At 47.3% G+C, this 14,171-nt stretch overlaps 1 protein-coding gene across 1 annotated transcript; it reads right to left on the reverse strand.

Moving 5' to 3' along the window:
* Positions 1-103: 103 nt before the first annotated feature.
* LOC131291407 (thymosin beta) lies at positions 104-11,240 on the reverse strand. The gene is made up of 3 exons (XM_058320615.1): positions 11,145-11,240; positions 2,739-3,137; positions 104-1,129 (listed from the first exon to the last, which is right to left on the reverse strand). The coding sequence occupies exons 2-3, from the start codon at positions 2,992-2,994 to the stop codon at positions 990-992; spliced, it is 396 nt and encodes a 131-aa protein (XP_058176598.1). The 5' UTR covers positions 2,995-3,137; positions 11,145-11,240; the 3' UTR covers positions 104-989.
* Between the last annotated feature and the right edge of the window lie 2,931 nt (positions 11,241-14,171).

Raw genomic sequence — 14,171 nt, forward strand, 5'->3', positions numbered from 1 at the left:
TCAAAACAGTCTTTTTTTCTTCATTTTAATTCGTGTAAACGTGCTCAATAATAACTCGTCGGCTCGAAATCGCCTCCCGAACGCGCCATGGCTCCCTCCTCCCTTTCTCGAGTGGAAGTGAAATTTAGGAATTTTTGGCCCTTTATAAGTTTATGCCACCGATTTCACCGGGTAAGCCACAACATTATATCGTACATCGCCGAACTTTCGCCGCGATATATTTTAGGTAAAGTTTAAGATAAAAAAAAACAGTGTTTGCAAGGCGTTCAACCTTTGAGGTCTTCGCGGTACATGGTCTTGGCAGGTTTTCGCTAGATGAGGAAAGAAAATGGAAGTTGAGTTTTGATTTCTTACAATCCGTACCGATAGGATAAGTCTATATACGTTGCTTCTTCCTGCACGTGTGTTTCACAACTGGTTATTCGATTACGGCTAGCATAACACCGTTGAATGAGCTTTTTTGAAGTGATGTTCGGTTTGAAGTAGTGATGGACCCTCCTTCTTCTATTCTGCTACCTTCAGTACCGGTCGCGCTTGTGCTTTTGCGACCGTCCACAACCTTTTCATTCAACACATACGTTTTAGTCTTTTTCGATTCGATAAAAAAATTGGTAAAGATTGGTTTTCAATGTTACACACCGCAAGTGTTTGATTACTCTCGTTTTTTTCTTTGTATCGGTTGTTGTTCGGCAACCAAGGAACCGCGATTTCGGGATTGACTTCTGCTTCTCGGCCATCATCTTTCGCTACTGCTGCTGCTGCTGCTTCTGCTGCTGGTTATAATTTTATTTTCCTGTTTTGCTGCTGGTGCTTTGGCTGTGGCGCTGCCCAGCCCCCGTTCCTCTTCCTACCGCCACCACTGGTGTGTTGTTGTGGCCGCCTTACACGGTTGGAGCTTCGGCCAAGCGTTGGCAAAGCTCCGGAACGAGACGCGGGCCTGGTGGGGCGTGCTGCTGTGTGGAGGGGTTTTTTTGGCGTGCGGGAAAACTTTAGGCGCGCTTCTCCTCCGCGATGATTTCGGCCGTCGGGAGCGGATTCTTCTCGAGCGTCTCGGCGTGCTTCAGGCGCGACGTGTCGAACGACTCGATGCCCTCAATGAAGCGCTGCACACCCTTTTCCGCTTGGATCGCTGGAAGAAAACGAAGAGCGAGCATGAAAACAACACGCGGGAAAGGTGAAAATCTATCGGTATCGTAAGCAAACGAACCGGTACGAAACGTCGGTGCTACAAGAACGTGTATGGAAAAAGAAGCGGTTAGCGCGAGCTGAAATTCGCAACCGAATTTTCCCTCTCCCCCCATCCCCTAACGAACGTCCCGAGGGGAACCATACCGGAAGATACGAGAAGGAGTAGTGTGCGTGTTCATAACTCAAAGAAAAAAAGAAAGAAAGAAAGAAAGAAGGAAAAACGGCCGAGAAGCGTACAGGAACAGGTGCCGGTGAGGTTTGCGATCGGTTTGCGAAAAATGCGAAGAAGACAAACACCAATCGAAGCTTGCACTGCACGGTGGCAATGACCGCACCGGTTGTCTAGCTTCATCAAATTTCAACATCTTAGCGAGCGTCAGCGAAGTGAAACCAATGCGAGAATTAGTTCGCAGTGAGCAGGAGGGAACGTAACCAAAATAAAATATTCATCTACTTCTAAAACGCGCCACGTGTTTCCTCAATACTAACTATTTTTTGACTGTATCAAACATTACAGGAAGCGGTAGAGCATGTGCTATAACTTTTACAACCCGGTCCTGGAGGGCACAATATTCATTCCATGCAGCTTCCAATAAAGAATTGAAACATATGAAGGTTCCAATTTAGTCATCCAATTTGCACGCTCTCTTAAATTTTAAAACGTACCTCATCCGACCATCAAACAAAACTATGTTTTTATGACATTATAATTTTTAATGCCCAGTCAGTCTTGTTTTGAAATAGCACGGAAAGCAAGATAAGTATATGCTTGGAGTTAGTACAGCATACTGTAAACAAGAAATTTTATTCCTTATAGGCAAATGTGTTTTTTGCTAGAATCATCTGCAAGCTTAATTATTTGACTTTCGATAAAATTGTTTGTTTTACAAGGTTGAAGCGTGTTTCGATGCTGCTTTAATATCGCACGAGGTGTTAATAGAGGTAAGATCCATAGACGAGCCAGCTCTCTTTGTTGACATAGTTCAAGGTCCAAAGACCCGGGACGGGGTTGTCCGGCATATTTTTCCTAACTCGTCAAACATCTGCCCCGGGTGGATCAATCAACGACTCGGCGAACAACGAAGATACATTCTGCTGGTGCACGTGGATCGGCAGCTAAGCAGATGTAGATAAGAAACGTTCGCATACCCGAAGGTGAGGGATCGTGCATATTGCTCTTACTATCAGCATACAGCAAGAGTTCATGTCGACCATCGAGTAGTGTGCATTCCGTGCCGCAGCACTGCGGGATCTTCAATAGCAACACGTCCCATGATGATGGGTCTTAATCAGCGCGCTCTGCAACAACTCATTGGCATTGGAGCACGTCTGCGTCGCGAACGAGATGAGCAACGTTAGTTCGAAGCAGAACGAAGAAGCAACACTGTGTGTTGTCGCAGCAGCGCAGCAGCAGCATTCCATTCCGGTGACGCTTTGCGCCTGAAATATAGCCTCCCTCTCCCCGCTTTTTTTCCCAGTGTCACATCGTGACGTGCCTTGCACGCCCTCCCCTCTCCAACCCTTTAGGTTGCGAGCTTCCCCCTCATTACCTTCCTGGTCCGGTAGCGGGTTCTTCTCCTTGGTCTCGGCGTGCTTCAGGCGGGACGCGTCGAATCCCTCGATGCCCTCGATGACGCTGCGCTGCGCCTTCTCGCACTTGACGTCGGCGGCGGTCGGCAGCACGTTCTTCTCCTGTGTGTCCGCCTTCGCCAGCGTTTCCGGGCGGAACGACTCGAGCTCGCTCTTGAAGTCGGCTCCGACGCGCGGGTACGAGGCGGGTGCGGCTTCCTGTCCGGCGGATTCCATCGTGTTTTGCTTGGTTGGCTGGGTACGAGAGGTTGGTGGTATATGCGTTTTTTTTTTGCGAAACACGCGTGGAAGAGCTCGGTTTGGCTACAGGTCTTTCGTCTCTCGTTCGCTGGATAACCCCACGACGCTATTTGGTGTCTCTGTTGGATTTTAGGGGAATAAAGCGAAAGAAGGGGAAAAAAGGAAACAAAACTGTTATTAGAGATCTTTGTGGCTGGCTGACGGTGCGATATACATGTTTGGATGTTTGCTTCCTTTCGTAACCTCGAAAGGGACGCGGACACAAAAAAGGCAGCAAAGAGGCAAGGCGAACAACTTGACAGCCCTAACGAACGCGCGCAGCAATGGCAAAGTGCGCACAATGCTCTAATACTAGGCAATCGGTCTCCAAAAAGGCAAAGCCATCACATTTTACATTCCCCAAGACCGGTTTTCTCCAAAACTGCCACTCCGAGGGCTCTCGGTGCTGCTGTTAGAGGGTACCATACTTCAAAAACGCTGCCCAGGACCCCTAGCAGTTCCCTCGACGATGTTGGTCAAGGTCCATCCGACCATCGCTTTCTCCTCCCATCACGCGTCCTCTCCACCGTCGTCATTGCACAGTGGCGTCGTGGACGTTACCGTCGTGCAGTGCGCGCCAATTGAGGGAAGAAATAAAACGTTAAGTATCAGCGCGATCAGCACCAACTGCTGAAGCAACGCACATATATGGCAAGTGGCGGGACCACTGTTGTGTCCGATGGACCGGACGGACGGACAAACGACGTCAAGCTTTTGTAGTGGGGTCCATAATAGTGATGTGCGTACTGAGTAAGAATGAGGGAGTGAGCAGAACTCTTATTATTGAATCTATAGATTTAATTCCCAACGGACGGTTTTTATATCGAAATCACAAAGTAGTGAATAAGTTAAGTAAAAAAGTTAATAGTTGCCACAGCGATTCTAATTCAAACTTAAGAGTGGTTAAAGAGTTTAAATCGGCACAGGATCGAATCCCAATCAAGGCTTCAAAAATCCCAAACTGCGGTTTGAATTTCAACCAGAGTCTTGGACCCATAAGAGTAATTTAAAGAGTAAAAACTACCTAGCCTAGTAAGAAAGTATGTTCATGATGTCTTTGGCAAAAAAAAAAAGTATCAAAATGTATTTGTACTCATTCATCACGCATTTTCCGTTGATATACATTGTTTTAGTACACCTGGTTAGGATTCGAATTCCTGATAGGGATTCCAATCCCTGTTTGGGGTTTCGATTTTTTATTACGGATTCAGATCTCTATGGCGACTAGTACCTCTTGTACTCACTCTTGAAATTCGAATCGCGATGGCGACTTGCAATTGTTTTACACACCGATTCATTCGTTTGGGATGTGAATCCCTGCTAAAAATTCGTGCCCCTGTTACGTGTAACTGAAAGGTTGGAATCATCGCGATGACTGTTCAGTGTGATTCAAATCTCGAAAAAGAGTTGTTATTCTCATCACTAGTCCATAGCACAGTCGTATTCGTTGCGCCCAAACATCGCCATCGGTGCGCCGCAGCAGTGTCGCATTTAATTGCAATCTGGTGACGAACAGCGTGTGTGTGTGTATTCGGATTCGTCTGGGACATGGTGGAGAATGTGGTTAGGTGATTCACCCAGCCCTTGTCCTCCGTTCCACCGTGGTCGTCGTCGTTGTCCGATGGACATGCTGGCAACACACCGCTGCTTTTCACTGATTTATGCCATTTATGGACATCTCCAACCTCTAGGTTGTTTTCGAACCGTCTCCCCAAACCCCCCCTCCTGCCCCCGTCTCCTCTCACTCGATCATTCTCTCTCTCGATCCTCGTCCTCCTCCAGGTGGTCTTGCCTTTTGCGGCGCACGCACATATGTACGTGAAATTGAGGCTTGTCCCCTCCGCGAGGCCTTGCGTCGCGTTTTCGAGGGACGCCACTCGTCGTCGCGCTCGTTTGCCCATTCCGGGAAACTGGGGCCTTCACAGTCCTGCCCGCCGCACCGACACCGATCTCTGCGGCGCTTGTCCGCGGCTCGGCGGCGGCTCGATTCGGCAAAAGGTGTATCCGCGAGAAACGGGTCGAAAAGACCGGAGGGTTTTGCTCGCGTGTGTGCACGACGGTGTGGCCGTTTCGTTTTGTACACTCCCACACGGGGATTGTGTGACCCCACGGGGAGGGGACAAGCGACGGGGACGAGAACGACAGACTGTGTGAATGGGGTGTCCTTTTTGGAAGGCGAAGTTTGGGCACACGGGAGAGAGTCCCAACAGCAGCAAGCGCGGGAGACCTTTAGCCTTTCAATTCCCAAAACCGTGAACTTTCGCTAGAGACACACAAGAAGATCGACCTCACACCGAAATGGTCGGGTACATCACACACACACACAACGAAAAGAGAACGGGCTATCAAAATACCTTACCATAATGGACGGAAGAGGACTCTTGGCGATGGTTTTCTCGCTCGATGCGTGAAGCGAGCTTCGAGAAAGAGATCTGAACGTGTCATTGGGATGCGATCAAACGATGACACACATTACACGAGATAAAAACCCGACGTTTGCCCAATCAGTTACATCAGAGCAGCATCCCCAAGGTATCCTAAACAGTAGTGACCCTAAAACGACCGGGTGGTTGTTAGTCTCGCTCTAAGACCTGGCGCAACGTTTAAGGCGACGGTATTTTACCAGATTTCCATTCGAGTACCACATGCCGACCGGACCCATCTAAGGCTGGGCAGTCAACATGGTGTCGTTCACGGACAACCGGTGTACAAGTCACAGACCCCGGGAGATGGAGCTAACGGGCCGCGTTGGATCAACAACACGCACATTGGATGCGTTAAGCCGTTCGCCAAAGCGGCGATCCATGAAGAACGCTTCGGCTCTATATGTCGGAGAAAAGGCAGCCAATTTTATTGCACAAAACCGACGACGACGACGACGATGACCCCATTTTTTTCTGCCTGTGTGTTTGGTCGACCGAAGGCGCCAGGAGGCACCACCTTTTATCATCACCACGGGTGAGAGAGGGGGGACAGGGCAGGTGCAGTGCAACCCGGAGAATACCGGTTATTTTTGTGGGCTCCGCCCGCGCCCTTCCCGTCTGCAAGCATATCTCTCCCCCGCGCGCGTCCACAAACCAGTGCGGAAGAGAAACGAAAGAAAGAAAGCGGAGCCCTCAGCACCCCAATCGCGGGTTCTAATTTATGACCAATTACCGGGACCTTCGCCTTCTTCCTTCCGATCGATTGCATTTTCGCTGCCTTTTTTAAAAAACGTTGGTAATTAGGCATGGCGATTGACTGTGGCGCTGTGGATGCTTCATTGTTAACTGATTTTGTGTGTGCTTGTGTCCCTTTTACAATGGATTCTTCTCACATTTTCTAAACCCATCGCTTTCAATTGATTCTTTTTAGCGTTATACGACTCACTACGGCGATAGGGGAGATATCGAATCTGGATTCAAACCGGTGCTGACGCGGTGACACAGAATGTCCTGTGAAATATGCATATGCCTTTACCCGCTCCACCAAACGGCACTACTTCGTACTCGATGGCGTATGATCGATTTGATGATCTCTCGAGATTGTGATTGGCCCGGTTCGCTTTGAAGAAGTTTTGCCTTATTCTGTTTCCCTTCTTCACGTCGCCACGCAACAGGGAACGAACAACCGAAGCACAAGAAGCAACTGGAACCTCGGTACAGCGAGTACAAGTAGCCGTTAAAAATGGGCATTGCTAATGAAGCCCGAATCTTGATCGCGGTGCGCACACGAAGAGAACCGACCGGTGTATAGCTGAAAAATTAATGCAACACTGTACACCAGGCGAGTCCAGCGGGCAGAGAATGTCCATCATCATCATCATCATCGGAGCATCCGAAAAAAAAATGGGAAGAAGAACCAGGGGGTGTTGCCCGGGAGAGGGTGGGAATGGCGAAAAACGGAAAATTAATCCGAATAATAATCGGTAAGCACGCTTGAAAGAGCTGAGAAGAGAGAGAGAGAGAGGGAGAGAGGCCCAACTATCACTGTACATATAAAAATATATAAAAATAAATATATATATACACCTTTACACATCGATCGTGTTCCTTTTTGCTGCACTCTTTCCCTACCCCCACCCTTTGCCGCCACAAGCAACCGTTTTCCATCTTTTCCTCTAGGTTTTTATTGCCTACGTCTATCTCTCAGCTTCCCCTTTCGCGTCGGGCGAATCGTGATGCGAAACGGACCAGAACAGCGCGAACCAACAGCGAAAGGCTTTTTGGACGAGATGGACACGCCGGGGGGGCAGGGACGAGTTGCTGCTAGCCGAGTGTCCACCCTCCCTCCCTCCCTTGCTGCATCCATTAAAACCCCTTTTGCGAACCCTGGGATGTTGCGGGATTCCAACAACAGCCGCGCGTCCGGTCAACGTGTGGTTCCTTACTTTCTTCTCTCCCATATTCGTGGGCGCCCAATGCGTTCCACCCCCCCCCCCCCTCCCACTGCTGGAGAAGTCACATCCGAAAAACGGCGGCCCGCGTGACTCATCAGCAGGAAAAGGGCATCGACGCATTGAATAACAATCCTAGGGCTCGAAAACGTGATTTGTGTGCCTTGCTGCTGCCTCCACCGGGAAAGAAAGCAAGCAAGAAAGGGCAGCAAACGTAAAAAAAAGACCCCCGTTACATGTGGCGCAACCGTATAGGCCCGAGTAATCAACACACGCAGCTTGGAAAAAGAAAATCGTAAAGCGGACAAGAAAACACAGTGGATAAAAAAATATGCTGACGGGGAACTGTACCATATAAGAAGGGAGGAAGAAAAAAAACGCACAACATTGGGCCGCAAAAGAACACAAACATGCTTCGCCTGTTCGCATGACCGAACCCTTGCTTCTTATCGTCGCATACACCACCCCATTCACCGCTCCCTCCCTCGCATGGCCACAAAATAGTTCAAACGAACGAAGCAACGTTGGAAGCGGTCCCTTTATGTTACATGATGTTTTTAATTTTTATATTATTAATTGTTATTTTAATTTACAAAATTAACTATGTGCCGCCACCGGTGGTGGGGGAGTTGTGAACGTAAGGTTCGCGGGTGTTGCCAACGAGAACCAATTTCATTTTCTCATTTGCAAGATAAGGGAAAAGAAAAGAACGTCCCGTTTGGCGTTCTCTTATAACCCAAGCGGGGATGTTGAAAGCATATATTTCATTTGAAAAAAAAAAAACACAAAAAATACTCGGCCGACTATTTGGACTGGAACTTATATTGACCAAACATGCACGGCCCGTGAATCAATCATCCGGAAAGGAAAACAAACTGAAACCGACTTGAAATGGGGACGGATGTATGCGGGGCTTGCCTCGCCGATCGACAAAATATATGCCCTCGCGAAACGAACTTCCAAACCCTCGTCGGCTCGTGGGCGCGGTTCAAAAAAACACACCTTCCGATAATTTCGCTTGTTCCGTTTGGCGGATGGCGGTGGAATCAACTGGCTAACCGACCCCGAGAACACGTCATCCCCGTTTCGCAGTTCAGCCTGATAACAACCTCCCTTTTCGCTGTGCAATGATAGGGCGCAGTGATTCGAAAATGCAGCTGATGATCGTGTTCCATCATTTTACTTCGTGGTGGAAAGGGGAATAAAACAAAGTGTCCCAACCACTGGAATAGAACAGAGAAAAGTGTGTTTTAAATAAGTAATGTTGTTCTTTTTTTTTGTCGCCGAGCGCAAGGCCTTCAACATCACATAGTCTCGCCCGTTTCCGGTGCGGGAAGATCACGTCGTTCGCGGTTGCCTCTTGCAATCCGATTCCGCCGAAGCGGCCGGAGGGCACAGGTGCATCCGAGACAAGGAAGACACACGGGATATTGCTCGCTGCGTGAGTGTGTATGTGTCGCCTTCCTGTACTCCAAGATGGTCTTGTGTTTTCGGCACGGGGGGGTGGAGATGGGAGATGGGGGTGTCGATTTTGCCGTCTCGAGTTCCACAAGCTCGGTGCAGTATGTATCTCTGCTGCGGTTTGTTCGTGCATCGTACTTTGCCTTTTCCTTTTCATCTTAGCTCGTTCTCATTCTCACTCGCTCACACACACGCTTACCTTCTCTCTTTGCGACCAACGCCCTAAAATGGCTTGAAGGAAACACATGTGTTATAAGAAGGACCTACATTAGTCACAACCATACTGGACACTGGAGTGAAGTGTGTTTCGACGACAGTGGGACGAACGAAACCCAAAATGCCAGTAAGAACGGGGTGATGATATTTTTCCTTGTTTTCTTCGCAATCGGACATGGAACCATGTGTGCAAACGGATGTTGTGTTTCCATGGCCGTTCGCCATTATTTTTGTTTGCTTTGCTGAACCATATGGGGCGGCTCCGGCAAAAGGGTTTTCCCTCTTTCGATGTGGCAACGATATATGCAACTTGTAGCCAAACGCGTCCCGAACGGTGGAAAACCCTATAGAACCGGGGGCGGCTAGGGCTTGGTGTGTTGTATGTTCGTGCAAACTGAAACACATGCATCCCGAGCTGCATGCAGGAGGAGACATCGAGACACATGCCCGGTTTCCGGGCAATGCCTTTGGCGGAGGTTAAAAGGAAAAAGAGAGGAAACATAAACCCACCACTACTTGCCAGTGCAAGTGTGGAAATGGAAATCTGGACATTCCACGAACTGTATGCACTGTGTATGCTATTGCGTAGTGGTGAGACCGTGGTGGTTGCAAATGAAAATGTCGAGTTGCTTGACTTCGGGAAAAGCGCATTTGCCCAAGAAGAGTGCAGGGAGTGCAGGGAGTGCAGGGAGTGCAGGGAGTGCAGGGAGTGCAGGGAGTGCAATGCGCGCGCGCTTGCGTGTGTGTGGGAGTGTATGTGATGCACGGAAGCACCAGTTGCAAGCCCACCAACTCGCCGGAAGGACCGGGAGACACAATGCGATTGTCCTCTGGTTCAAAATCAATAAACGCAATCCACTTTCACTCGCCATTGATCGTTTCAGGGCGGGAGGGGGGTTTTGGCAAGCAGACTAGCTTGAATTTGATGTGAATGGATTTTCATCGGGTGGCGCACAACATTCGCAGCGAAACGGTTGGTTCGTCTTGTTATTTGTTTAATTGTCAGAAAGCACAAAATGAAGCACAAAGAGGGCCCCTCTTCCAATATGACTCACTCCAGCCCCGACCAAGAAACGGGCACACAAACACACATGTGGCGGAAAGAAAGGGGCGGGAGGGACAATGAGGCCAGTTGATGAGTCACCCTATATGCACTCCAGCACCAAAATTACACCCCACCCAGTGCTGGGGAAAGTTAGGGTGGAAAAGTAGGCAATGAAGAAAGACGATCCTCGCAAAAAAGACACCGACACACACAAACATAAAATCATACTTATGTGGCGCGCGGTGATGGGCGAAGGGGCGGAGGGCAAGTAGAACATAAAAAAGTAGAATAAAGAGAAAAGAGAGTAGTTACATTTTGTTCTTCTTTTGCCATCGTTCATGCTTTTCACGATTTTTTCCATAAATTTTACATCGTTTTCGCTCCGCTACGCCCGGAATGCATGGACGGCGTGTGGGTGCCGGCCATTGCCGGAATAAACCAAGGGTCTCCCCCCTGCACCCTCATTTCTTTCCCCATTCCGGAATAGGATGGTTTTCCATCGTTCTGCCGGAGAACACGCCATTGCGTTATTTATCCTTCCTTTGTGTGTTGCCGGCATATGCGCAAACTCTCCGATCAAATTCGCACATCTGCACGCGCAAATAAAAAAGCCGGCTCGCCGGTTTGGAAAAAAGCGGAAACTAAAGGAAGATAGTAAAAAAAAATAACAATGGAACACTCCAGGTTGCGTTGGCGTGTCCGGCAGACTTTTTCTTGGCCCGCGGGCGATGTTCAAGTAAAGAGTACTGCTTTAGCTCCACACAGCAAAGCTACAAAAATGGATCGTTCCATGCACATGAAACTTCAACTGAAGCACCAAAGAAACCGGCGAAATTAAATGAGTACTTATTTGCTTCCCCCTCGAAGCAAGATGTCTCCAAACGGTGAACAAGTGGAGATCCAAAAGAAAGATAAAAAACATACTAATCCATCCAACGTACTGGTATACAAGTGAAAATGATAAAAATTGAGAAAGTATAATTTGCTTACATGGTAACTTCGAGTTCCGGGCTGGCGAAACTAAAAAAGGATGCGTCGCTTGATGAAGGGTTCTTTTAACGTTTATATCACAAATGCTTCACTGCACTGGGGAACACAGAGTAGATTAAAAAAATGGATTGAATAATTGACAAGAAAAAAAAAGATGCACTTTCTAAAGGGAAAATAGACTGATCGAATGTGGCTGGTTAATTTGAACTGAGACTGAGAACACTGACTCGAAAGCAAGCTCTATCTACCGGGGGAAAACACTTAACGATTTGTTGAGAAGACAAATGCACTAACGGGTGTGGAAAAGCTAGGTTTTCGGTTGAATGTTGGCTGGCTCTTCTGCTGTTGCTGCTGCTGCTGCTGCTCGCCGTACTAGTCCGGATGGAAGCACAATTGCAAATGGTAAGCTGACGAAGCCGGCCGTTGAATACATAGCAGCGGGCGAGGACACCAATACCGGCGCAGAGCCATTGGTTCTTACACTGCAGGGCACGCATCCCTTTGGCGGCCGCTAGGCTGCGGTGTGCGTGCAAACGGTCCGCTCGACGGCGCGTGCTGGTGTACGTATGACCCCTAGTCGTTGGGTAACGTTTTCAGACGTGGATCGAATGGCTGGACAAACATGGCGACCGCCGAGCGACTTCGAGCATAAATTTACGTTGCTGGAGTGCTACCGGTGCGCTTGTTTCATTTTTTCCTTCCTCCTTTGGGCCCTCCCGATGTGTCACGGCTGGGTCCGATTGATGGCAATTTAGGGCATCGCGCCGAGCGCGGCGAGGCCAACGTTTTTTGATCATGCATCGAACTGGATGTGGATGGAGGTTTCGTTTTCGCCACCGGTGAATGCATCCGCCAAAAACCAGTGCATCGATTGACGGAGAAAAATTTGGTTTCTGCCCAAATGCATCTACGGGACTGTACGCCTTCAAGGACGCAGGATGGTATGTATTTAGAATTTATTTTTTCAGCAACTTGCTTGAAGCATATCGGCTAGCATTACGGAAACAAATCTACACCATCTTTTCGGCTGGGAAGAATAGGAAAAACCTTCCATTTGCGCCGAAGTTTCCATTCCGGGAGCCGAATAGAGTATTCCACGGTCCATGTGGTCGCACACACTGTGGGCACCGAAGGGGCAATGGAATTATTAGAATTGCAATAAAACGCCTTTTGCTCATTGCCTTCAAATTACGAGCCATATCCATCCGGTCGAGGTAGCGCTGCCCAAAAACCAAAAAGAACAGAAAAGCCCCGTTCGTTCGGGCGCCGATGGAGGTAAAAAACCACGGACAATAAAAAAAAAAGAGCGCCCAGGGCTGGTGGACGCAGGAGTTGTTAAAACTATCGATGCCTTTTCGACGGAAAATAGATACAACATACAGGCCGAGGCACAGGCGCGCAGGGCAGGTTACCTTTCGCTTTCTTCTTATTCTCAGCCATTGGTCAGCTTTCTTGCTGGACCCGGCAGTGCAGACTTTCTTTCCCCCCCGTAAAATTCTAAGCTCGCCTTGAGCGATGCATTCATGCGAAACGCGATATGGACGAAGGAACTACGGTGCGTTGCGAGTGGTTGAGCTTATTTGAGTCAGTTTTCGGGGGGGTTGTTTTCGTTTCCAATTCTTCTGCTTCAATTCTGGTGGCATTAATGATGCTTATCGGCAATACACTTTGCTATGCGCTACAACTAAACTAACCGTTAGAACGAAACATTTAGCACCATTATGTCCCTATTTTTCTATAGAAACTTACTTGTCCTCGTTCAACTTGTTAAAAGTTAAGAAAGAGTTGCCCAAAATAGGGAAGAACTTATAATTGCACCTCAAAGGCATTGATAATGCGATGTGCTTTAGGATAGTTCGTTCTGTTGCTCTTTTATAGCCGCTACATTGACTCATTGGCCCGACTAGCAGCTGCATTAGGAATAATATTTTGTCCATAAAAAGAAGAAAGGTCAATGCAATCATGCTCGGCACATTTTCCCACATGGTCAGCGTTCGCTATTGGTGAATAGTTTAGCAAGACTTGCTATCGGCAACTTGCGGTCTAGATGGCGATATGTCAAACATTTATCCAACGTTTAATCCAACAGAATCAATAACACCAAATATTGGCATCCTATTTGGGGAAAAAAAGGAAAATATCTAACTGTCCTTTACGACAAAATTAGAATTCGCAAACATTTCTAAGCAGCTAAAAGAGTTCGTTTTGCTTAATGCATATTTCGTAATATGCTGTTTTAGTTTGTTTTGCTGTGATAATACGAGAATTCGAAGGTAGTGCAGATTTGGTAACGGCCACAGCTCCACTGCGTCTGTAACGGCTTAAATAATGCCCATCGAGTTATCATTGTAAAATTTAATCAAAAAGGTTGCTTTAAAACTACTCATTCTTTTCAATGTAGTTTTCCGAATAATTAAATGTTCAATGATTTTTGTTACACCAGGTTTGTAGTTTCTTCCTATTGAATTGCACAACAACAGAATAAACACGTGCCAAGTAGAAATATGTAAAATAGATAATATATACTCACGGAGTGGCTCATATACTTATGCAGTATTTCTGATAAGAAATAAAAATTATACATTGAACATTGATGTATGGTGAAGGTTCTTTACTCATTTTTACTTTGTTTCCATCGTTTCTTAAAGTTATACCCAATATTAATTTCGAATTAAAAGCTCAACAAACAAACAGCTTGACAGATTCATGAATCTTTAGAGAATCGGAAAGATTAATAAAAATTTGCTAAATCGTCAATGTCTAAAGAATTGAATATTGCAAGATTCATGAATGCTCGTCGATGTCAAATTTGCACGCTATGTGCTATGAAGGTATTTAATGCTCGAGAGGACTCAAATCATGATGTTCTAATTCTTATAAACTTTTCATAACTTACAACATACTATTATGCAGATGTTTGATTTACACAGTTACCTATGTATGTTATGCCTAGTTATTTTATGTTAATTATGATATGGTAAGTTTCGCGATTGTTAATAGTTGGTAGACCACATGGTGAAGAGGGCT

The sequence above is a fragment of the Anopheles ziemanni genome, chromosome X, assembly GCF_943734765.1.
Source record: "Anopheles ziemanni chromosome X, idAnoZiCoDA_A2_x.2, whole genome shotgun sequence".
NCBI classification, from domain to species: domain Eukaryota; kingdom Metazoa; phylum Arthropoda; class Insecta; order Diptera; family Culicidae; genus Anopheles; species Anopheles ziemanni.

Excerpts from the sequence above, each read along its gene's own strand:
- LOC131291407 (XM_058320615.1), bottom strand. The coding sequence starts at position 2,994 with ATGGAATCCGCCGGACAGGAAGCCGCACCCGCCTCGTACCCGCGCGTC. Across the intron at positions 1,130-2,738 it reads CCCGCTACCGGACCAGGAAG|CGATCCAAGCGGAAAAGGGT; the intron begins GTAATGAGGGGG and ends GTTTTCTTCCAG.